Source organism: Mauremys mutica, chromosome 3 (genome assembly GCF_020497125.1).
Source record: "Mauremys mutica isolate MM-2020 ecotype Southern chromosome 3, ASM2049712v1, whole genome shotgun sequence".
NCBI classification, from domain to species: domain Eukaryota; kingdom Metazoa; phylum Chordata; order Testudines; family Geoemydidae; genus Mauremys; species Mauremys mutica.
The window spans coordinates 40,577,202-40,603,540 of NC_059074.1; the positions used below are offsets into that span (position 1 = coordinate 40,577,202).

The 26,339-nt window shown below is 41.2% G+C and overlaps 1 protein-coding gene across 6 annotated transcripts in view; it reads left to right on the forward strand.

Moving 5' to 3' along the window:
• FBXO25 (F-box protein 25) overlaps positions 1-26,339 on the forward strand; it is a 64,946-nt gene that overhangs the window by 5,836 nt on the left and 32,771 nt on the right. For 4 of the 6 annotated variants that reach the window (XM_045010443.1, XM_045010445.1, XM_045010446.1 and 1 more), the window contains exons 2-5: positions 362-508; positions 13,940-14,043; positions 15,135-15,184; positions 21,194-21,286. In XM_045010443.1, the coding sequence (XP_044866378.1) occupies positions 369-508; positions 13,940-14,043; positions 15,135-15,184; positions 21,194-21,286 (387 nt within the window). In that variant the 5' untranslated portion in view covers positions 362-368. Of the gene's footprint in view, positions 1-361; positions 509-13,939; positions 14,044-15,134; positions 15,185-21,193; positions 21,287-26,339 lie in introns of those variants that run through there. The other 2 variants (XM_045010447.1, XM_045010448.1) reach the window with 1 other exon arrangement.

Genomic DNA, 26,339 nt, shown 5'->3' on the forward strand with positions numbered 1-26,339 from the left:
TCTTAAATTATCTGAATAAAAATCACTTCCTTTCTCAATTTAATCAGCTTTCAATTCTGTTGTATCTTTGTCTAACTTACTAGTTCTCCGTCTCTTTCAGAATTCTAGGGGGGAGAAAGGTATATGACTCCTGAATTTCTAATGCAGAAAAAATTTCAAGTCATCCTTTTATGTATCACAAAGGAGAAAAGGGAACAGTTTTTTTTCTTTGCCAAACACCGTCAACTGTAGAAACCTATTTTTTCTGAAACTTGATTTCTCCATTTAAAATGGGGGAAGATGAAGTAATGAATTAGGAAGTGTGAGGAAGGTTCTGAAACATTTTCAGGAATATTTAAATTAAACTACTTATTGCTTATAGGGAAGCCATGCCATTTTTGGGCCAAGACTGGAGATCTCCAGGATGGAGATGGATTAAAACAGAAGATGGTTGGAAAAGATGTGAGTCCTTCAGTCCAGAACTTGAGGATGAGAACAGCCAGCTGAACAACAACATCAGTCACACTGTGTAAGTTTCAGAACAAAGATTAATAGACTTCAACAAGGAAGTAGGAGAGATTGTGCTCATAGTTTAAAGTTTGCTGTAGCAGGGTGTGTCTTATTCAAACTCAGACTTTGTGTTCCGCACATTCTTCTTATCTGCACTCATTAGCAATACAGAGCTGTAATCATAAGCACTTTGGACAAGGAATGTCAGTCAGCATTTTGATGAGAGGAAATTATCTGAAACTCCAACTTTGCGGAGGCAGGGAAGCAGCCCACTTGATATGTGATTAATTCATATATTCAAAACTTATAGTCTCCTTGAATAATGGGAAAACATTACAATAACTTTTAATCAGTATTTTAATGAAGATCATATGATTGTTTAGAGTGTAGCAATAATACAAGGTAGTTGGTAAAATTTACCGGTTTTTTTGTTTGTTTGTTTTGTTTTTAAATAACATCTGTCCACGATGGGGTGATGTCCATTTGCCAAATGGCTGCTCTAGATATCTTAGTAAACTTGGATAATTTACATACTTAATAGTATATTACAAGTAAAAGGGTATACAACTTTTGCAGTACTTCTAGTATTTCCATGTGTCAGGACAAGGTGGAATAGTGTGTTAGGTTATCATCTCTGGAAAACTGGGGTCAAATTTAGCCACTGTTACAAGTGAAAGTTGATGGACTCATATTAGTCCTTATTGGAATGTTGCCCAGATCACAACTACCATGCAATATGTCATGAATGGCAGTCTTCTCTTAGAGAGACAACATGGTTGAGATAATACCTTTTATTGGACCAACTTCTGTTGGTGACAGAGACAAGCTTTTTGAGCTACAGAGAGCTCTGCTTCAGACCTGAAGCTTGTCTCACTCACTAACAGAAGTTGGTCCAATAAAAGATATTACTTCCCCCAGCTTGTCTCTCTAATGTCCTGGGACTTACATGGCTACAACTACAGTCTTCTCTTAGGACAGTCATTGAAATTTATTCTAAGTAGGAGCACTACAGATTAAGATGCTTTAATAGTGCAGTATGAAGCTTTCAGAACTCTTGCCCATATTATGCCAGATTCTAGCCACCATTGTTTATATCTGACTGACTTGCCAAACTCATCCTCAGACAGCATTGATAGCATTTTCAGGATTCAAATGTTAGGCAGTAAAACCCTGATCCACCAACTTCAATGGGAGCTGGAAGACACTAATTGGTATTTGATCAGACCCTAATTTAAAGCTGCCACATAGTGCCTTTAACCTATACGCAAACTTCAGTGGTACTACTGGATATTCTCTGCAATGAGTCAAGAGTGCATTTGACTCTTTGGATCTATTGAGAAATAACCTGTTTAATATGTTAGCTAATTTGAGAGTGGAATGGTATATATTGCAAATTTTAGTAAACTTTTATGAAATAAATGATCTTTCCGTAGTTCTGTTCTGAATTTATATTGGTTCCTTTCCCCAAAAATTAGCCAGAGGACAGTGCTCTTGGTTAGGACCTCCAGTGTAACCAGTTTACCATCCCGAGGAAAGGGAGCATACAGTGTTCAAGTTGTTAGTTCATTGAGAACTGCAATTAATGTACAAATGAGCACAGTATGTTAATTGACTTGGATGTGGAAAAAATTAACTGAAAAGAGATTTTATTAGCAAACATGGAAAACCTTGCGTAGATGTGCTCTAAAAATACCTTAACTGGTCACTTGCAAAATGCAATCCTAAATTGTTGAATGACCAAGGAATGAGTGATGTGTCTGTCTCTTTTAAACCTGTCTCGAGACTTGCCTACATCTCAGACCTTGTTGCTTTCTACATACCATCCTTCTCTCTGTGCTTATCTACCACAGACCTTTCTGGTTTTTCAGACAGTTTGCTAGCGTGAGTGTGAAAGGCTCCTTGTCTATAACTACTCTTGTTGTCTGGAAGAGTATTCAGTTATCCTTTCATCTTATCGACTCTTGCCTTCAGATATCTTCTGAAACAGATCCTCTCTCCTTTGCCTTTATCCCTTAAATAATAGTTGCAGTTGAAAAATGAAAACAAGAGGCTTAACTCTGAAGCATTTTGTGAAAGACACTATATATGACGCTGTTATGTAATACTTGTAGAGAATTTCTTTGTGTTAACTTAATGAAAGTTTCCTAGTAATGTATGTATGATATGAATTATATCTTTGTGTTCTTGTAAGCAAATATTTAAAATGTCAAGGACTTTGTTCTGCTTGTATTTTCATATCTCATATTTGTTTCCAGTGTTGACTGAAAAAAACCCCTTAATTTCTGTTTTTGTACTTGCGTTTCCTCTTCACAATTAAGAAATGGTCCAGCTTAATCTCTTAAGTCTATTGAACTTGAAATCATATAGCTTTCTTTTCAAGGGAACTAATCTGCTGCTATTTAAAACATTTTTTTTCTTAAGTATCTGTTAATCTTAACATGAAACTAGATATATTTATAGAAGGATGATTGTAAGTTTTTAAATTTCTAGACAGATGCAGTGGAGCACTCATATCCTTCCAAGTAATTGCATATTAAATACTTAGAGTTACTGTGGACTTTGCATCTGTCCTGTAATAATTTGTTGAATTCTCTTTAAATTTGAATGCCCATCTATAGAATTCTATTCTCACTGTTAAACACCATATATGTAGTTATTTATGCAACATGAAATAATACATCCAATTTTGCTTACTGATTCTACAATAGCACTCTAAGCTCCTTTGAAACAAAAAAAAATAAATACAGAAATTGAAGGAAAACTAATCCCATCAACCCCTTTTTACTTTTGAAAATGGAATGTAGCACTAAATGAGGAAGAATAAAGCTTGATTAAATGTGGGACAATTAATTCCAGCTAATGGAAGTAGCATGTTGTAAGTGGTCCTGGAGTAGTAGTATATTTTACAGTATCCATGAATGTGCTGTATGCTTTCTTTATAAAGGGACTACTGTGCATAGTGGTCTAACTGTTCCCTTTCAGTCTGTGAAAGTGAGTAGACAAGAGCTAAACTCATTTTAGAGAGGTTTCTAACAAGCCTATAAAAACAAGTCGATTCTCCAAAAGTGGATTTACCAAAAAAATTTTTTTAAAAATCTGTAGTAACGCTAATGATAGTACTTGGATGTTTGCTGGCTTTGGGGAACATCAATTTCAAATGAGAACTTTTGTTGGCTTTTATATATAAAATTCAAACAGTCTTTCAAGGACAGTTGCTATGTAATGGTAATGGACTATTTCCTTAGGCTTAAATTGCAGTAAAAGGTAATCGTGATGCTATTTCCCTCTCTCTAAAATCCATAATTGGGAGAGGAATGGAAGTGAATGGGGGTGAGTGACGTTGCTTAACTTGCTTTGTGAAGTTTGATAAAGTGAATTAGGTTTATTCATTTTTTTACGTTCAATTCAGTTCAGTTTTGTTTGTTATATAGAGAGAGCTTGAATTTAACTGACTGAAAATTGTTGTACTGTTGCTGGCATTCTTGTTATATTTGAGGTAAGGGGTAGATGTAGGCATTGATACTTTTGATTCAGAGTTTTTTAATGCCCCTGGGGAAGTTAAACACAATGCTTTTTTAGCATAAAAATTTATGAATGAATAAGTTTCTGTACTTCTGACTGCCAGAAGCTGGGGCTTGACGATAAAGGATGGATCACTCAATAATTACCCTGTTCTGTTCATTCCCTCTGAAACATCTGGCCCCAGCCACTTGTCAGAAGACAGGATACTGGACTAGATGGACCACTGGTCTGACCCAGGAGGCCATTCTTATGTTCTTAATTTGGGGAAAATATTCAGTTTTGTCTTTTATTTGATCCTGTCTCTGTAAATAATTTGGGACACTTCTGGCACTTATTCATAATATTCAATTAAAGGAGAATAATTATCTAATGGTTAGGGCATGGTTTTCTCTTGGAAATTGAGGGACTGGTCAGTGACTCGGTTAAACATCTCTTGCCTCAGGTAATTCAGTTGTAAACTGGCTAAAAAACAGTACCTAATGAAAACTGTAGTCTGGAGCAAACAGCCATTTAACTGTAAATAAACAGCATTATGCAGAAACAATTTGAGGATTATTCCTAAACCCTTAAATTGTTGGATATAAATTTACATACATTTATGGAAACTGGAATGGAAAAATAGAGGCTCCAATTTTGCAGCCCTTTTGCTGGTTGCTGTAAGTAAGGGGTGTGAAATTGTGCCCATCACGTCCAAGACACTGAAGTATTTAGAAATGAGTGTGCTGATGGAGACAGTACCACTTTAGTTTGATGAACAGGGTACTACTGTTAAGGATGGAAATTAGTGACAAAACTTTTTTCTGTAAAATAATATTGAAAATCACAGAAATACTCTTTCGCCTGACTGACTGCTATAGTTGTCACAAGGTTTACAAATGCAGGCACTCTTTACTAAAATCTAGTCCATACTGTAAAAAATCTGAAGTTCCAGTTTAGATGGTCTTCTCAGCCAAAATTTCATCCTTCTAGGGAAGTTTCTCTTTATACAGCCAGGAGTGAAACTTCCCTGCCACATGACTGGAATATCCACAGAAAGAAATACTCACCTACTCTATCCTAAAGTCCTATTAATCTTGGAGTCCAGAGCCATACAGTGCAGAGATTAATTTTCTAGCAGTGAAGAAATTACAGGGAACCATTCAAGCACTTCTTCGACAGTTGTTGCAGGTGACTGTCTTTCATGGGGATAGTCTTTCAAATTGTGCTCTGCTATCTTTCCCCCGAAAACACTATTGTAGGTTGGAAAGACTTCATTCTGAGAAAGAAACAACTAGGCGCCTGTTTTGCTTAGCAGTCAGAATGAGGCACCTTGAACTTAAAAAATGCACTTAAACATGTAATATAAAACTAGCTGTTGGTTGAACATTGACATGTCTATTGCAGTTTGTCTCTGCAAATTCCTCCTAAAGGCATATCATTGCCTTGAGAAATTTTTTTTTTCCTGGAAGAGGAATTTTGGGGAAAACCATGCAGTCCTGTGGACAGTGCAGAATGGCTGAACAGTGGGAGCTGTGTGTGACTATCTCCCAGATAGAAGAACTTTACCATTACATTGAGTGCAACTCTTACATATGTCTTACAGGTAAAAATAAAAGGGCTGGTATGTCAGTAGAGATGGGCTAATAAAGAATGGGTTTCTTCCTCTGTCACTTAAAGCCTGTGATAAATGAAGGGGTGGAGGGAGAGCTCCCTTTTATGGACACCTAGCCAACCAGTTAGCTACAAAATCCTGTTAGTAGCTATTCTCTACTTGCTTTACTTGTAAAGGGTTAAAAAAAGGAAGAGAGTGGGCACCTGACCAAGAGAGCTAATGGGAGGGCTAGAACTTTTTTAAATTGGGAAAGAACTTTCCTTTTGTCTGTCTGTCTGTATGTTGCTCTCTGGAGAGAGGGAACAGAGCAGAAAGAAGGCTGAATCTATGCTGTAAAAAGCTGTAAACCAGGTATGAAAATCACCAGATCATACCTAGAACTACTCAGTTTGAACCCCCAGATATGTAAGTAGATCAGGAAATGTCTAGAAAGACGCGATTAGGTTTCCCTTTTATTTCTGTAAGGCTTATGGACTCCTCTGTGCTAACCCCCAAATGCTTTTGTTTTGCTTGTAACCATTAAGCTGGACCTCAAGAAAACCATTCTTGATGGTTGATTATTATACACCTCTACCTCGATATAACGCTGTCCTCGGGAGCCAAAAAATCTTACCACGTTTTAGGTGAAACTGCATTATATCGAACTTGCTTTGATCCACTGGAGTGCGCAGCCCGGCCCCCCCCCCCCCCGGAGCACTGCTTTACCGCGTTATATCCAAATTTGTGTTATATCGGGGTAGAGGTGTATTTGCTCTTTCTAAATCTAGCAATAACCTAAGTTCCAGATGTATTTTCTTTCTTTTGGTTTTTAATAAAATTTACCTTTTTTAAGAAGAGGATTGGGTTTTTTGTGTCCTAAGAGGTTTGTGCATATGTTGTTTAATTAGCTGGTGGCAACAGCTGATTTTCTTTTCTTTCTCAGCCCTTCCCTGTATTGGGGTGAAAGGGCTTGAGGGTATTCCCAAATGCGCCTTCCTGGGTCCAAAGGGGTTTTTTTGCTCTTGGGTGGTGGCAGCATCTACCCATCCAAGGTCAGAGAGAAGCTGTGACCTTGAGAGTTTAATACAAGCCTGGAGTGGCCAGTATTAATTTTTAGAATCCTTGCGGGCCCCGCCTTCTGCACTCGAAGTGCCAGAGTGGGGAATCAGCCTTGACAAAGCATTTTACCAGTTAGGCCATTTAAAAAAAAAAAAAGCACTGGTTTTTGCTCTGCAGGAAATCGTTAGCAGTTAGTTAGGAGTTTTGTCAACAAAAGAAGGTTTGTGGTATTAGAAAGGCATCTGTAGATTTGGTCCTGGTCTCGGTTAAAACTACTGCGTCACAAAATAAATTTGCTGTAACAAGTACACTCTCTTTGTGAGGTATCTCTAGTCTGTGTGTTGCAGTTAACATACCATTCTCTCATACTGTGTTCAGTTGCAGCTAACAAGATCTTAGTGGGTTTTGGTTCACTCACTTACAGACCATTTGCTGTTTGTCACTGTGTTCTGAAAGAAGCATGCTTCACTAGTGGGGTGATTTATGTGGTTTTGGATGGTCCTGTCAAGTATTTCTAAAGTTTTAATTATTACTTCTTAACACAGCTTTACGCAAAGTCCTTATGAGAGCACTGTTACTATATTATGACTCTATGAAGGAAGCCCATGTTCTGGCATTTTAATATGCTACACTATTTGTAGGTTTATGACAAATACCCCCTTTACTCCCCACTTTACCAAGAAATGCATTTGTACTTTTTATTTAGAATTTGAAGAAGTAGAATTTTTCAGAAGCACAGGGGTTTGTCTGCCAGAGCAAATTGCAGGATTAGAGCCCAAAATCTCGCTTTCAGTTTAAATTGGACTCTTAGTTCAGCTCTGAAAGTCTAGAAGAGTCTGTTTTTGTGACTTGAATTTCTGCAGGGCAAAAGCTAACCATAGTTTTTGCTGAATAGGACAATATTTCTGGTGTTAAAAAGATCTTCATCTGAAAACTTCCAGTACCCTGAGTTATGTCACTTTGATAAAAGATAGTTTAACACTCGATCTGGATTTAACTAGTATCAACGAATAGCAGTGGATTGATGTAATTTAATGTTTGTTTGCCATTTAATGCCTAGGTGTGGGTTGTTTTCAAATGCACTTTTACTTGCCCTGGTGATTTACAACATCTAGGCTATTGCTGATGTTTCTTAAATCTAAACTGACAATGAAAAATAGATTCATATGGCAAACTCAGCTGTTTTAATAAAAGTGAATACTCATGAGTGGTATAAGGCTTGTATACACTTTTTCTGTCAAAGAATGATGCTGGCTGGGGAAATAAAAGCAATTTTACTTATTGTTGAGCCTCAATGTCCTATGGCTTTAGCGATTCTGCTTATCTGCACAAGGTTGGCTGCCTTCACAGTGAAGACAATCTTAGTTATCAGTGTTTTGAAAAGTAAGCACTCATGCTTATCTTTATGTCTTTGTATGGTTAGCATTGCTGTTTCCTCTAGTTATCTGCTGACATGGAAAGCAAAGCCTCACTTTAAGAAACTGCTTTGACTTTATGCTGTGCTATGGAGTTTTTTTCCCTAGCTTTAAAAAAAAAAAACACCTGTGTTTTTAATGTACGGGTGAGTATGGTTTTTTGTTTTTTTAAATAAACGTGATGAGGAGGAGGGACTCTAATTTTTTGCTTCTCAAGAATATATTAAGTATATAAAACCATTGCAAAACAGCATGATCACAGCTTCTAAAATAGTTCTTCAGATAATCTTCTTGGGTCACCCTTTTATTACTGGACTATATATATGTTGTTTAAAGTTGTGACAATTTGGGGAAGCTGTTTATGTAGAACTTGTGAATTGTAGTGGTAGTTATGAAGATGTTGTACTATTAAATGCCTCTATGCAGATGTGAAATACACCATTTGGTGACAGCTGTAGCATGTCTCTCCCAGACTACATACAGTGGTGGATTGTTAGTCTTGTAATGGTCACCTATTCAGGTGGAAGCACTTTGGCACAATGGGTTGGCTGAAGCCCAGGAGAACCAGTTCGACTGTGTCTCTCTGCAGGGGGTTGGAGAAGTGGAGAGAAGAAAATTTCCAACAATTACAACAAAGGAACCAGGTGCTGGTGGTGGGATATATAAACTCAAGAGATTAACTGAGACAGGCAACTTTGGGCAGGAGATGGGAAGAAAATGGCATGCTTTTGTGGGAGGGTTGTGTGCGTTTGCAAAACCAGTCAAGGCAGAGAAAGCTAGCCGACCTAGGAATGCTCCATGATTTTGAAGAGACCCATGAGCTGCAGGAAAAGAATCCCAGACACTGCAGAAAGCTCTGGCTAAGCCCAAAGAAATCTCAAGAGTGGCAAGGAACCTGAGGTAGGGAAAAGCACACAGGCGTGTTCATTGTTTGTTTGTTTTTTATAGATCTGTATATTTCTTGTGCTACATAAGTGAAGAGTGATGATATTTGATAATCTCATACAAAGTCTGTCTCTCTGTTTGCTTTCACTATTTTGTATCCCTAAGAGGTGAACTGCAAACAGAAGGTTCCCACCTTTTAATGAGATTCTGAGGAACACTCAAAAAGCTGGGGAAGACATCACTAGTTGCAGGGCCTTAGGCAATTGGACTGCAGGATTTCCACTACAAAAAGTGGTGTCAGACATGAGATCTGCACCTGGAGTGCGTGGCTAGAGGCAGGAAGCCTGGAACAATGCCTAAGCTCTACCTAACACCATCTAGCTAGGAATAGATGAGATTCAGGATTGGATCTCCTCACAGCAGTCTAGCAAGTGTCCAGCTAGGGGAGCTCAGCCAAATCAGTGATGGGTATTAAAATGTTTATCAATAAGGTAGATATTTTATTAAATCTGTTTATTTGTAAATGCCTTTACTCCCTTACTTGGTAACTTAAACTAAGGGGTTTTTTATGTGTGTTTTGACATTAATGTATAATATTACATTTCCAGTTTCTTCTCTTGAATGACTGACTGAAACAGTCTCATGTGATTTACTGTTCAACATTAGTGGCTGTAAAATCAGTGGGTAATTTAAATAAATCAGGCAATAAATTCTGCACTTGGTCAGAATTGCTGCTTTTAAAGTTGAAAGTTATCTGATATGTATTGCGTCTCTCATTTGATCACTCTCCAAGAAGGATTTACTACCTTAAAAGGTAAAAACAACTACTGGTTTTTCTTAAGCAGTAGTTGTGTAAAAAAATACCCTTCAGTCAGAAATTTCCCTTCTGCAAAATAACTCTCTCTAAATCTTTGTTTTGGGGGAATTGTATCACTGTCTTGCTAAGTTTTCTGTGTCTTAGACATAATTGTAACACCTTTGCTTTAAAATAAATCACAATTTAGCACAATAGATATGTGTTGTAATTTGTGTTAAAATATATTCAAATAGTGGATGAAGCGCTTAGATCAAGGCATAAAAATGTGCATTGTGTTACAAACCTCTTTACTTTGCATTAGCATTTTATTCTTTGCATTTGTAAAAACTTAGTTGAAAAATCATTTTGGAAAAATTCAGCTCTAGGGTCTACAGTGTTTTCTCCCAACACCCTATTGACAGTTCTTTCATTAATTGTAGACAAGATAAAAGTAATCCAGGATTTTGGGGGATATAAAACTTGCTTTAGTTGTTACCAAACACTTCAATTTTTTTGGCAGGGAAGCTTAACTGTGTAGTGAATTACTATTCAAGAATAGACTTTAAGGTCCATTATGGTACATGTTTCCATATTACTGTTATCTTACTGTTTTATTTTTATATATATATATATATATATACATACACACACACACACACACGAAGTTACTATGTGAAAGTCAAAATAGTTCACTAAAACTAATTTCCCACCTTAAACAAGCATGGGGTTTAAAAAAAATTATTCTCCTTTTTTGTTTACTTCATAGGAACATATCAGTGCAGACATACGTTGTTGAGGATAATGATGACAGTTTGCAATTAGATTGCTCCAACCCCATCCGACCACATCCTCGAAAATCTCCAGTACAATAGCACTTTCCTCAATATTGTAGTGACAGCTTAAAACAACTAACGTTGTGATCCTAGTCAGATAATCTCTGCTACAACAAATACCTCATTGAAAGCTTTGTTCAACTGTAGCAATGGTGTTTCAGTCGTATACTGTATTTCTGTGGCACTTAGTAAATGGAAAAAACATTCTTGTCGTTTTTTTTCTGCAAGAGATCATGTTCCCTTAGAGTGCTAAAGGTTTTTACTGGCCTTCCTCAAAATAATATATATGAATAGAAGAAAAGGGAAGTTGATAGTAATGAGAAAGTAGGAATTGTAAAAAATTGATAAAGGAAGCAAATGGACACAGCGATATCTATGGCCGGTAGAGTTAAAAACAGTAAGAAGGAGTTTAAGTATATTAGAAATAAAAAGAGTCCTAACAATGGTATTCATAGAATGATAGAAGATTGGGGTCGGAAGAGACCTCAGGAGGTCATCTAGTCCAACCCCCTGCTCAAAGCAGGACCAACGCCAACTAAATCATCCCAGCCAGGCCTTAACCTCTAAGGATGGAGATTCCACCACCTCCCTAGGTAACCCATTTTAGTGCTTCACAACCCTCCTAGTGAAATAGTGTTTCCTAATATCCAACCTAAACCTCCCCCACTGCAACTTGAGACCATTGCTTCTTGTTCTGTTATCTGCCACCACTGAGAACAGCCTACCTCCATCCTCTTTGGAACCCCCCTTCACGTAATTGAAGGCTATCAAATCCCACCTCACTCTTCTCTTTTGCAGACTAAATAACCCCAGTTCCCTCAGCCTCTCCTCATAAGCCATGTGTCTCAGCCCCCTAATAATTTTTGTTGCCCTCCGCTGGACTCTCGCCAATTTGTCCACATCCCTTCTATAGTGGGGGCCCCAAAACTGGACGCAATACTCCAGGTGTGGCCTCACCAGTGCCGAATAGTGGGGAATAATCACTTCCCTTGATCTGCTGGCATTGCGACTAGTAATGCAGCCCAATATGCTGTTGTCCTTCCTGGCAACAAGGGCACACTGCTGACTCATATCCAGCTTCTCATCCACTGTAATCCCCAGGTCCTTTTATGCAGAACTGCTGTTTAGCCAGTCGGTCCCCCGCCTATAGCGGTGCATGGGATTCTTCCATCCTAAGTGCAGGACTCTGCCTTTGTCCTTGTTGAAACTCATCAGATTTCTTTTGGCCTAATCCTCCAATTTGTCTAGGTCACTCTGGATCCTATCCCTACCCTACCTTTCCCCCCAGTTTAGTGTCATCTGCGAACTTGCTGAGGGTGCAATTCATCCCATCATCCAGATCATTAATAAAAATGTTGAACAAAACTGTCGCCAGGCCTGACCCCTGGGACACTCCGCTTGATACCGGCTGCCCACTAGACATTGAGCCGTTGATCACTACCCGTTGAGTCCGACAATCTAGCCAGCTTTCTATCTTGGTCTATTACTATATGGAAATCGTAGAATTATCAATAATAATGCAGAAAAGGCTGAAAGGGTCAATACAAATTTCTCTTCTGTATTTAGGGGGGGATACAGATTATGTAATCATATGATATCACTCTTTCCATTCCACTAGTATCTCGATGTTAAACAGCAGCTACCAAAGTTAGACATTTTTAAATTGGCAAGTCTGGTAACTTGTGTCCCAAGAGTTTTAAAAGAGCGGGCCGAGGAGCCTACTGGATTTTAATGTTGCTTTCACTAAGTCTTGGAACACCAGGGAAGTTCCAGAAGACAGGAAGGAAGCTAATTTTGTGCTAATGTTTAAAAAGGGTAAATGGGACGACCCAGGTAATTATAAGCCTGTTGGTATGACATCGATCCCAGTCAAGATAATGAGGTGGCTAATATGAGACTCAGTTAAGAAATAAAGGAGACTAATATAATTAATGTCAATCAGCATGGGTTTATGAAAAAACAGATTCTGTCTTGGTACCTTTTTTGAGGATCTTACAAGCTTGGTTGATAAAGGAAATAGTGTATTAATTTTAATATACTTCAATTTCTGTAAGTCATATAGTTCTTTACTATATGCTGCTTAACATTTTTATTAATGACCTGGAAGAAAACATTAAGTCATCATTGGTAAAATTTGCAGATGACTCAAATTGTGGGAGAGGCAAATAATGAAGATGACAGGTACCCTACACAGAGCAATCTGGATCACTTGGTAATCTGAGTGCAATAAAACAATGTTTTAATATGACTAAAAGTAAATGCCTACATCTAGGAACAAAGACTGTAGGCCATGCATTCAGGACAGGGGACTCTATCTTGGGAAGGGAGTGACTCTGAAAAAGATTTGGAGGTCATGGTGGATAATCAGCTGAACATGAACTCCCAGTGCAATGCTATAGCTAATGCAATCCTTGGATCCACAAATGGGTATCTCAAGTAGGAATAGAGAAGTTTTTACGTCTCTCTTTAGCGTTGGTACAACCACTGCTGGAATACTGTGTCTAGTTCAGGTATCCACAATTCAAGAAAGATGTTGATAAATTGGAGAGATTTCAAAGAAAAGCCACAAGAAAGATTAAAGGATTAGAAAACATGCTTTATAGTGGTAGACCGAAGAAGCTCAATCTATGTATCTTAACAAGGAGAATGAGAAGGGGTGACTTGATTACAATTTATAAGTACCTACATGGGGAACAAATATTTACTAATGGGCTCTTCAGTCTAACAGAGAAAGGTATGACCTTATCCTAATGGCCGGAAGTTGAAACTAGACAAATTCAGACTGGATATAAGCTATACATGATTAACAGTGAGGGTAATTAATCCATGGAAGCAATTTCCCAAGAGTCATGAGGTGTTCTCCATCACAAACAATTTTTAAATCAAGATTGGATGCTCTATGAATTACTTTGTGAATTTCTATGGGCTGTGTTATACAGGAGGGCAAACTAGATGATCACAGTGGTCCTTTCTGTCCTTGGAATCTGAGAACCTTGACTGCAGTGGTTTCCAGACTGTAGTCCATCAGCCAGTGGTGATCTATGCACACACAATAGCAGTTTGAGGAAAGGTGTTTGATCATATAGTGCTGGCTCCTTATTAGTTCCTCCTCCTAAATTACACTTTTTAAGGTTTTTAAATATGTCCGTAATATGAAGTTCCTATGGAAGCTATTATTTATTTGAAACAAGAATACTACACAATTATGAAAATGAGACAGGAGGTGCTGAACATGACAATTTCGCTGCTAAGGTCCCTGACACATTCTCTTTAAATTGTGAATTTCCAGTTGGCAGAGTGAGGTGCAAGCCCTCTATAGTTAAATACTTATCATTAGATGGTTCTTTAATTAAATGTGTGTTTATTTCAGCATCTTAACTGATGATGAAGAAGAAATATACAGAACTGAAGATTGTGAATTTGCAGCCAAGAAAAGGAAAAAAGACCATTTTCGGAATAACACAAAATCACAATGTAAGACTAGATTGCTTTTAGCTCTAGTTTGAAGGATGTTTCAGAACTTTCATGTATTTAAATATTTCTATAAAGCTTATTCATAACGACATAATTCACCAATCCTTTTTAGTATTGCTTCTACAAAAACTCAGTATTAATAATGCATACATAAATGATACAGCTTTTCTAAACTACTCTCTCATTAATCAGCGAGCATAAGATCTTGATGATCCTATGAAATTACATTTGTGAATTGTGATATCACTTTAATAATCAAAGTCTACTGATGCTGCTTTTATTTTCTTTTTCTGGGGAAGTTTTACTTTAAACTGAGGTTCTTCTGAATATGTAAACTTGCTTTTTAGTTGCTGCCTTTATAAGCGTGTGCTAATCTTATATGTAATTTTAATTCAACTTGTCAGTAGTGAAACAGCTCTTGGAAAAATGAATTTTTGTTGGGTTTTTTCCCCCCTCCTTTACTTTTAATCACAGCATCTAGGGTACTTAATGGTTTAAAAAAAAAACTGGGGGGAATACAGTGATCCACAGTCCTTGAAGGCACAGAGCATGGAGGGACAGAAAGGGGCATACAGAACACTGGAGAGGGGGCACAAACTGCTTGGGATTGAGGGGACAACACAGGGGAACCCTGGGGCAAAGACTATTCCTGGGGAGACAGCAGAGTATGTGCACAGAATGAGGGTGGGGCCCTGTGTAAAATACGTGATCATGTAACTAAAACTGTATCCTAATATATACTCACAAGAGGGCAGAATATAGGTTGCTGGTGCAGCCTAAAATCTAGAGTTTCCTTACTTTTGAATGCTTGGCTTTGCAACCTAAATAATTTTCTTTTTGTTTAGTTTTTTGTATGTGTAATTTACTACATGGTATAAAATTTTTGTAAGTGCCTAAGTCACTTAGGTACTTTCGGAACTGTTTATCCATCAGCCGTTTCAAACTTTTGTAAGTAGCCTGCATCTTAATATCTTAAAAAACCTCATTTGCAGAGTTTTATCAAGAATGATACATTTGTGTAACTTTTTAGGTAATAAATATTACTCAGTGTGCTGAAAGTTAAAATTGTTACATTAATTATTTATGTTTAGGTTTTTATCGTGAAAAGTGGATCTATGTTCACAAAGAAAGCACCAGAGAAGTAAGTGTCCTAAGCTGTCTTGCAGTCCTTATTTAGTGCCTGATTACATGTGATGTTTAAGTACACATCTTAAGCTTTATCTTCACTGCATGCTATCCTCATGATCAACCCTGAGTCGTCCCCATCCCCCCAACACAGTATGCATTCAGACAGTCTTATTGTGGGGCAGCCATCACACTCTGAACAATAGGGCAGACCCCAAGGTAGCTTTTAACAGCACGAGGTCAACATAGTTAAAACAAAGGTATCTGTAGCTGCTCAACAATTAAGATACCATGGTACTTCAGTTAATTCCCGTAAGCCCGTTGGGTACCTATTCATGTGTTCTACCTTGCCATCTCCCTGAGCCCTGACCAGAAATGGTCTACCTTCACTTCCCTCTGCTCAAAGTGCATAGTCCCACTCTGCTTGCAGTTTCCCCAGCTATCCTATCCCCGTGTTTGAAACAGCAGAACAGTGGCCCCTAAGAAGCATGTGTATTGGTATGCAGCCTCCTGGCCTTACAAACGCACCAGAATCTTGGTGCAGCTTTGGACTGAAGTAAACCAAACCCACATCTTTAACTGTACAAAGAGGAGTGTCAAACTGTAAAAAAGGTATATCTGAGGAGCTGCTGGCTGATCATGGGATTGAGCAGACCAAACAGCAGTGCAGAGAGAGAATAAAGGGGCTCGAGGTGAGCTATTGGAAGACTAGGAAAAAGAATAAGAAATGTGGTAGTGCCCCAGCAACATGTTCATTTTACAATGAAATGGACTGTGTTCTGAGCAGCCTTGTGAGGAGCACATAGACCCGTTTCAGCCTGGACTCATTTGTGGGGCTTGGAGGGGTGTGGGTTCAGAATTTGGATGTCCATGGAGATGTAACCTAGCCCAGCCAGCAAGGAGAGGAAGAGGCAGAGGAGGATGGCTTTAGTCTGGTCCACAAACTTGTCTCCGATTCACAAAAGCTGTTCCCCTGAACATCCCAGGAAGAGCACAGTGTGTTAGAGAGTCTCCACACTGAAGAAGTAGGGGAGAAGTCGGCATCTTATCTGATTGCCAACAGATCTGCAACAGTCTGAAGTTGGCAGTTTACAGAGGGCAATAGAAACGCTCTTCTAAACATTATTCGTTCTCACATCTGGGTGCTCTGTCTCTTAAGTGCCAGGGAATCACCTTACTCTGTTCCATGAATGTGTGTTTCTTCATGTGAAAGTTCTGGGGTCATGGCTAGTCATCCCATGTTTCCGTCATAATGTGCTTGTATTCCTACCCAGAAGCAGCAGTCATTAAAAGTTCTGGGCTCATGGCTAAGGCTACCTTTTCATCATGGGTATTTTTAGTAAAAGTCATGGACGGTGCTGACCCTGTTACAGGAGTCCAGCACTAGAGAAGTTATAGTGTTGGGTGGAAGGGGGCCAGGCCACGTGATGCTGCGAGGGGAAGGTTAGTGGGGCTGGCAGGCTCCCTACCTGGCTCCATGTGTCTGTGCAGCTCCTAGGCAGTGGAGAGGGCAAGGGTATCAGCGCACTGCTCCCACCACAAGCACTGGCTGCGCAGCTCCCATTGGCCAGAAACTGCAGCCAATGGGAGCTGCAGGGGCAGATTCTGTGGGTGTGGGCAGCACGCAGAGCCCCTTGATCTCTCTGCCTAGGAGCTGTAGGGCCATGCCAGTGGGAGCTGGGGAGCCCTGCACCCACCTCCACCCTCTAACCCTCAGCCCCCTCCCACACACTCAAACTGCTGCTGCTGGCTGCTGCAGAAGTCACAGAAAGTCATGGAATCCATGACCTCCGGGACAGCCTCACAGCTTACTCATGACTAGTCATCCCGTGTTTCCATCATCATGTGCTCCCACCAGAACACATCGTGTGCTTGTGTTCCAACCCAGAAGTAGGGGTTATCTGCCATTTAAAAACAGAATCATCTCAGTCCATGCCTCCATGTCCACTTGGCCATGTTCAGTTGCTTTGATGATACTTCTGACTGCAAGCTGCTACCTCAATCTCCTCTAGCCCCAAAACAGCCTCCTAAGTCCCTGTCCACATCTAACAGCTAGTGCAGAGACATAAAAACAAAACATTGCATGAATAAAAAGCAGTAGTTCCCTGGTGACTAGGGAGCCAAACGGCACACTACTACATCAGCTTGGTTACTGCCAGTAAGTGAATTTTGTGGGCCTAAACTATTTCCTCCCACAATCCCAAGAGCAAACAGACAAGTTATCCTACAGCACCTTGCAAATGTAAGCACAGTGACAAAATTAATCTCAAGATACAAGCCAAGATAACTCTATTGCTTGTCACTGCCACATACAATGCCAGTACAGACATAAGATGTGACAGCAGTGTACTGATATCTACAACAGCTGTGTAGTAGTGAGGCAGGCTACCAGGCACTTACAAGCACATGTTTACTTACCCCATGGTTCCTGATAAAATTGTGCGCCGCTGCAAATGCAGAATTTGCGCAGAATTAATGTTCCTCATGGAACTTTATTTTTCATGCAGAATTTGCGATTTCCACCAAATTGTTTTCATTTTCCAGTTTTGCGTGTTTCAGTTGTATTAGTTACGTATACACATAATGTCTTTGCTCGCACATGAGCGTGAACCCACTGCCTCCACTGCCACTTATCACTGTACCTCTCCAGCAGTCCTGCGCATGCCTGGCACAGGGTGCGCATACCACCTTCAGAGACAAAAGGGTGTTGGCTGATGAACCATGTACACGACCCAGCCCACGCGCACACTCACCCCAACACACACTCTGCCCGGGTTCTCCATTTCCCCATGCTAACCACCACTGTCCTACAACTGAACTACCGCTAACTCACCAACCCCTCTCCTGCTACAGTGGCGTGACCGTAAAACCTTACAATACACACAGAAGTTTGAACTTGGACAGGACATGACAGACAGACATAAAACAGTCCTTAAGGATGCTAGCACCCCCTTAGGCCAGGTCATTACAGTACATTTGTATAATGACTTTGTTTAAATGAAATATTTAATTTCACTGAAATAGAAGATAATAGTGCGACGGGTGGTGCCACAGAAACCCCCTGTGAGTTGCCACCTGATGTGTCAAGACTACCCAGGGCCGCCCAGAGGGGGGGGCAAAGGGGGCAATTTGCCCCGGGCCCCGGGCTCCGCAGGGGCCCCCAAGAGAAGAGCGGAGGCTCCCGCCTCCGCCCCTCTCCTGGAGCCTCGGCGCATCAAGCGCCGAGACTCCGGCCGAGCCCCTGAGCCCCGCCCCGATCCGCGTGGTGAGGGGGTGGGGCTGGAAGCTCCAACGGGGCCTGAGCCCCGTCCCGCTCAGAGCGCCGTGGGGAGGAGGCGGGGCAGCTGCCTCCGCTCGGCATGGAGCTCACAGCCCCGCCCCCTCACCACGCGGCTCTGAGCGGGACGGAGCTCAGGCCCTGCCGGCGGCGCGCTCGGTAAGGGGCCGGGGAGAAGCCGGGGCCGAGGCCGGGGCCAGGGGGGGGAGAAGCGGCGGGCGGGGCCGGGGGGGAGAAGCGGGGGCCGGGGCCGGGGGGGAGACGCGGCGTCCGGGGCCGGGGGGGAGAAGCGGCGTCCGGGGCCGGGGGGGAGAAGCGGCGTCCGGGGCCGGGGGGGAGAAGCGGCGTCCGGGGCCGGGGGGGAGAAGCGGCGTCCGGGGCCGGGGGGGAGAAGCGGCGTCCGGGGCCGGGGGGGGGGGGGCGTGAGAAGCGGCGTCCGGGGCCGGGCGGGGGGCGGGGTGAGAAGCGGGACCCGCCGCCGTCGAAGCACAGCCCGGTCTTCGGCGGGGGGGGGCCCCTTCTGTTCCGGGACCCGCCGCCGAAGTGCCCCGAAGGCCCGCGGCGGGGACCCCCCCCCCTCGCCACCGAATTACCGCCGAAGACCGGGCGGCGGGTCCCACTTCGGCGGTAATTCGGCGGTGGGGGGCTCCCGCCGCGGGTCTTCGGGGCACTTCGGCGGCGGGTCCCGGAACGGAAGGGGCCCCCCGCCGCCGAAGACCCCGGGCCCCCGGAATCCTCTGGGCGGCCCTGAGACTACCTCTGTTCCTGTTTTCCCTGCCAGCTCAGGACTCCAGCACCCTGTCTTGCTGAGCCAGACACTCCCGTCTGCTCCAGCAAAGACCCAGGGTCTGAATTACTTGCCCCAAAGCTGCAGGTTTACCTGAAAACAGCTCACAGAAGTGTGCTTGTCTTTAGCACTCAGATGCCCAACTCCCAATGGGGTCTAAACCCAAATAAATCTGTTTTACCCTGTATAAATCTTATGCAGGGTAAACTCATAAATTGTTCGCCGTCTATAACACTGATAGAGAGAGATGCACAGTTGTTTGCTCCCCCAGGTATTAATACATACTCTGAGTTAATTAATAAGTAAAAAGTGATCTTATTAAATACAGAAAGTAGGATTTAAGTGGTTCCAAGTAGTAACAGACAGAACAAAGTAAGTCACCAAGCAAAATAAAATGTGCAAATCTATGTCTAATCAAACTGAATACAGATAATCTCACCCTCAGAGATGCTTCAGTAAGGTGTTTTTTGTTTTTTGTTTTTTTTCTCTGGACACCTTCCAGGCCTGGGCACAATTCTTTCCCTTGTTACAGCTCTTGTTCCAGCTTAGGTGGTAGCTAGGGGATTCTTCATGATGGCGCCTCTCTTTTTTTTTTCTCTTCCACCCCATTATATATCTTTTGCATAAGGCAGGAATCCTTGTGTCCCTCTCTGATTTCCCAGCCCCTCCTTCTCAATGGAAAGACACCAGGTTAAAAATGGATTCCAGTTCAGGTGACATGAGCACATGTCACTGCAAGACTTCATTACCTCCGTGCCAGCACACACATATACAGGAAGACTTACAGGTAAAACACAGCCATTTGCAGACAATGGTCCTAGTTAATGGGAGTCATCAAGATTCCAAACCACCATTAATGGCCCCCACTTTACATAATTACAGTAGGCTCTCAGAGTTATATTTCATATTTCTAGTTTCAGATACAAGTGATACATTTATACAAATAGGATGATCACACTCAGTAGATTATTCCCCCACCCCCCAGTTCCTTACATCTCCTTGTCAATTGCTGGATATGGGCCATTTTCATTACCACTACAAACAGTTTTTTCTCTCCAGCTGATAATAGCTCACCTTAACTGATCACTCTCCTTATAGTGTGTATGGTAACACCCATTGTTTCATGTTCTCTGTGTGTGTGTGTATATATATATATATCTTCCTACTGTATTTTCCACTACATGCATCCGATGAAGTGAGCTGTAGCCCATGAAAGCTTATGCTCAAATCAATTTGTTAGTCTCTAAGGTGCCACAAGTACTCCTTGTTCTTTTTGCAGATACAGACTACATGGCTGCTACTCTGAAAGCTTTATAATGATACCTTACAAGAGACCTTTTGCATGAAGCATATCTCAGTTACATTATATTCACTTATTATTAAATTTTTATAAAACCATATAGACTGCACAACGTCACAAACAGTCAACAAAGATACATCAAGTTCTGTAATAATATGCCTAGTAAGGAATCTGTTTGTCAAAAAACATTTCCTGATCTTTTTTGTTGTCTGTTGTTACAGACGTACTTGCTAACAGGTATTTCGAAATAAATTACAAAAATAATTGAAACGGGTGTGATTAAATTGTTGTTTTGACAAATAAAATATGTAGAGTTTTGCAGAATTTAAAATACTGTGCACAGAATTTTTTATTTTTGGTGCAGAATTGTCCCAGGAGTATTCACCTGTAATGAAGATAAGGCCTTACTAATGTGTTGCATCACTTAGATACCTTTTAGTTCAAAATGGAGCAGTTGTAGTTTCCTCATCTTCTCTCTAAGAAATCAAATGAATGCTTGGCCTAGATTCAGGAAAGTATCCCAGTTCCATGAGGGTGCTTAGGTATATGTTTAACTTTAAGTACATGCTTAAGTGCTTTCTTGAATCAGAACATTAGTGATGATTAACTGAACCAGTTTTTTCTTTGTTTGCTCTAAAAGTATGTTTTCTTCTTGTTCAAGAGACATGGCTATTGCACATTGGGAGAAGCTTTTAATCGCTTAGATTTTTCAAGTGCAATTCAGGACATCAGAAGGTTCAATTATGTGGTCAAAGTAAGCTGTTTATATTATATATTTCATAAATGTTTTGCTGATTTGTCTGGTATTCTACACTGGCAATTTGCAACTACATAAATAAGCTGTTTGCATAAAATATGCATTTAAAAATATAAAAAAATCCAAGTTTTGGAGTAAACTTTGATTTTTGTGTGTTGAAAACTGATTTATTATACTGTGAAACTCCTCAGACTGCAGAAGGAAGAAAACAGGCCAATAACTCTTTTCTGATGGCTTTTCAGAGAAACATTGGTGGTAACTTCAGTAGTTTTTTGCATTATAAAAAAAATTAATAAAACAGCAAATTATGACCCCCACTATTTAATATTTTGCAAAATAAACTATAATACATCGAAAAGAACAGGAGTACTTGTGGCACCTTAAAGACTAACAAATTTATTTTAGCATGAGCTTTCATGAGCTGCAGCTCACTTCTCGAAAGCTCATGCTAAAATAAATTTGTTAGTCTTTAAGGTGCCACAAGTACTCCTGTTCTTTTTGCGGATACAGACTAACACGGCTGCTACTCTGAAACCTATAATACATCGTTTAACTTATTTTCACAATTGCAATTTTAATAATTTTTGATAATGCATTATGAATTAGGAAATTTTCTGTAGAACAATGAAGTGTTAGTGCTATGAGTAGGGTTACCATGTGTCTAGTTTTCGACAGTAATGTCCAGTCGAAAAGGGAACCTGGCAGCTGTGCTGACCAGGCGCTAGAAGTCCACTTGGCTGCAGTAACTGGTCTCTGCCACTGGGGGAGGGGGAAAGAGGAGCTGCTGTGGCTGGAGCCACATGGAGGAGCTTAGGGTGACCAGACAGCAAGTGTGAAAAATCGTGACGGGGAGGAGGAGTAATAGATGCCTATAGAAGAAAAAGCCCCAAATATCAGGACTGTCCTTATAAAATAGGGACATCTGGTCACCCTAGAGGAGCTTGCTCTCTGCTCAGCTGCTGATGCCTTACAGAGTGTTGGCTTGTTTCTGGACCAGGTTCCAAGAGATAGGTCCCGCCACCCGGGGAGAAGGGGGGATCCTGTCCATTCCTCCCCCTTTCTGTCCCAACATGCCCTGATTGCCCCAACCCTAACCCCTCACTATGGAGACTGACCCCACCCTGGCTTCTTGCTCCAGGGATCGACCACTGCTGTGCCCTCATTTTGCAGGTGGGCAGGTTCCATGTCAGCTCCTCCCAGCCTGACTCTGCAGGCAGCAAGTGAGTCCCGTGAGAGGGGGGACTGAGCAAAGTGGGGGGTGGAGAGCGAGCGACTGAGGGAGGGGGGTGAGGAGTGAGCAGGCCTCGAGAGAAGAAGCAGGATGGGGTGGGGCAAGGGTGTTTAGTTTTCTGTATTTAAAAAGTTGGCAACCCTAGCTATGGGTGTCATTACACCACTCTGTCAATCTTTGCTGCTCCTCATGCTTTATAAGTGGCAAGTACTTAGTGAGATAACTGGTATTCCCTTTCTACTAGTATTATTTCCTGTTCTTTGGGAACAGCACCCAGATTTTTAAAAATCTTCTAGCCTGTCCATCTTCCAAAAATGACTTTAATGAGAAGCTGTTCTTGCCATGTTTGTCTTCATCTATTTCACAAATAACAGAACAAGGCAAAGTTTTTAGAGAAACAATTTCTCAACAACTTTAGTGATTGCTTCTTGGAACAATTTGTCCTAGAGCATCCAACAAGAGAGGCTAGCCTTAACTTAGTTTTAAGCAACACACTGTATCTAGATTCAAAAGCCAAGGGGCAGGTAGTGTACTATAAAGTGACAGTGACATTAAACTTGAGAAAATGAGGTTGTAGTCAAATGAGAAGGTTAGTCAAAAAGTCCCGGAAGTTAAAAATAAAGGAATTTAAATCCTTGGTGAATGCAGGGATGGTTCTTAAACAGTAACAGTCTCAGAAAATGTTTATTTTGAGAAGAGAAGAGTGTTTAAACGAATATGGCTAAATGACAGTGCTCAAAAGGCTACTTGAGCCAACAGAAATACTTCAAAACTTGGAAATCTGTCCATAGTAAAGCCAATAAACATGCGCATAAATTACAGTAGCCAATAAAAGACAGAACTAGAAGGACCAAAGTGGATTTCAAAGAGCAAACAGCTAAAGGTAAAAGAGGATTTTTTTTAAGTGTATCAAAAGCAGGAAGCCTGCAGAAGAATCAGTGTGTCCACTAAATCATCAGTAGTTGAAGGGGGCAATTAAGGACAGTAAGGACATTTCTTTGCATCAATCTTCACCACTGAGAGTGCTGGAGAGCTTCTTAGCCAGGACCTGCTCTTTTCTTGTAATAAAGGTGATATATTCAGAGGTGTCAGAATAGATGCTGGAGCAAATTGTTAATTTAAAAAGCAGTACGTTACGAGGCCCAAATGGTAAATCAAGCGTTCTGAAGAAGTCTAAGTAGAAGTAGCTGAGCTGTTAACAAAAACATGCAATAATTAAAAACAGCCACTGTTCAGAGGATTGGAGGGGTAGCAAGCTTTTTTTTTAAAAAAAAGTCTAGTGGTTGATCCAGTGAATTTACAGTCCAGTAAGCCTTACATATGTACCTGTCAGATTGGTTGGTTGAAACAATAATTTAGCAAAGATTAACAAAGCACATGGCAGATCATGATATAATAGAGTCTAGGCAGCTCGGTCTCTGCAAACAACTAATAAAAGAACATGTCAAAAGTAGTATATAAAGGAGAACTAGTTGGCATTATAAGCAATGCATCCAGATCTGCCTTAGTTAAGGTTACATAGTTCTTCCCATTTATAGAACCCGTTTTCAGTGGCTTATAGCTTTTTCCAAAATTTAACTGTATGCTGAAGGGGAGAGACAAGACTGGGACTGATTCAGGAGGGTTCAGGTTTGTTGGGTGGAACAGTGGCACAAAGATCTGTGCCTATTCCCCTCCAGAACCTGGAATGGAACACAAGATTCCTTAGTATTACCATTCCTATGTCAACAAATCTCTGTGAAAGCCCCTGGCAAAGTGTGTCCCCCAGTTCTTCTCCAGTACTGTAACGGGGTCAGCAGTCGCCTCTCGTGCATGCTCCCTTTTTTGTCTGGCTGATAGTGCCTGCAAACAGTTCTTTTCATGGTGCGGGGGACCCACCTCTTGTGGATGGCCTCCTTTCTCTCGGTTAGGTATGAGCTGACACCTGCCTCTTGCAAGCACCGACCCCAGCTGCTAGTTCTCTCGGCTGGTGTTTGGCAGCTCAGCCCTCCAGCTGAGCCGCACATGCTGTCCCCCCTCCCCACTTCTGGTGTATACAGTCCAAGTTCTTTCTTGGCCCTGGTATGGGGTCGTAGCTCTAAGGCTTCTTCCTAGAGGCACTGCCTCCTTCAACCACCCAGCTGGGGCCCATCTCGGTACCCTCAGCTGGTGTCCTTTTCAGCAGCCCTCCCTGGGCTCACTCTGCAGCCAGACCTGGAGGGCCCATCTTAGTACTCTTGCCTGGTCTGGCCAGGTCTTGGGCTCAGCCTGCCCACACTGACCTTTTCATGGTCCTACTGCTTACTCCATCCATCCAGCCAGGCACCTGGGCTTTGGCAGCCAATCCTGGGCTCAGTTCTGCCTGGTGAGCTCTCTGCAGTGAGCTGCTCTTGTCTAACTAGCCAGGTACCTGGTCCTCCCTCATCAAGCTCCACACAGCAACTGAAGGCTTTGCTCTGCTGCTTGCCTTTTATCTGTCCCTTCTGGCCCCACTCAGTCTTTGCTCATGCCCCGTTAGTCAGGTTGTACTCCGCTTGGGCTACCTCTGCCTCTGGCTCCCTTCGGTCTCTGGCCCTACCCAATAAATAATTAAAATCTTGCCTGTTTTCCATGGCTGCCTCTGGTCCTCCTTTGACCTCTTCCTCTAGCCTCACACAATAAACCAGTTAAAAACTTGCAGTAAAACAATGAAAAGCCCCAGTAAAACAGTTAATTCTGATCTGACCCCCTTTAGACAAGGTCGGTCTGAAGAGCCCACTTTTGGTACCATAATGTAATGGAGTGAGCACCTGCCTCTTGTGTGTGCCCCCTTTTTTGGCCAATAGTGCCTGCAAACACAATTCTAGGCTGCCTGGAGGACTTCTCGCTGCTCTATTCTGGGACAGGGTGATGCAGGGCTCTGAGTCCTCCAGCAGGGGGCCTCTAGACCTAGTCTACCCTGCCACAACTACACAGGACAGCCTACTGCTATCAAGTTACTCCATTAGCTCAAGTGTTAGAGGCCTGTGCTGTGGATCTAAAGGTTCCAACCCTGCTACTGACCATGCTGGTATCAGTATGATGCAATGTGATTTTTTTTTTCAGTTTTCTTTGTTAAAAATCTAGGAAACTATATACAAAAATATTACATTAAAAGTTAGCACAGTCAACCTTAATTGCAGCATTTCTTAATCTGAGTGCTTGGATTGTAACCTTAATACTTCTGATGTAGTTTTTGTATATAACCATTTTTTCAGATTTCCAAAAAGCAGTTGACAAGATCCCAAACAAGAGGCTACTAAAGAAGTGAAGTAGTCACAGGGAGACAGGCAACATATTGCCATGGATTAAAAACTAGCTGGGAGACAGAAAGCAAAAAGAGTAAAATGAAATGGTCGATTTTTATCATGGCAAAAGGGTATCTCAAGGTTCCATTCTAGGTTCCGTGATTAATGCATTTATTTATTATCTGGAAATGGCAGAAAGTAATGAGATAGTAACATTTGCAAATGTTACTAATAGGGCTGTCAAGCGATTAAAAAAAAAAAAAGTAATTGTGCGATTAATTGCATTGTAAAACAGTAATAAAATACCATTTATTTAAATATTTATGTATGTTTTCTACATTTTGAAGTATATTCATTTCAATTATAACACATAATACAAAGTGTACAGTGCTCACTTTATATTTGTTTTTATTACAAATATTTGCACTGTAAAAAGCAAAAGAAATAGTATTTTTCAATTCACCTAATACAAGTCCTGTAGTGCAATCTCTTTATCATGAAAGTTGAACTTATAAATGTAGACTTATGTACAAAAAAACTGCATTAAAAAAATAAAAGAATGTAAAACTGTAGA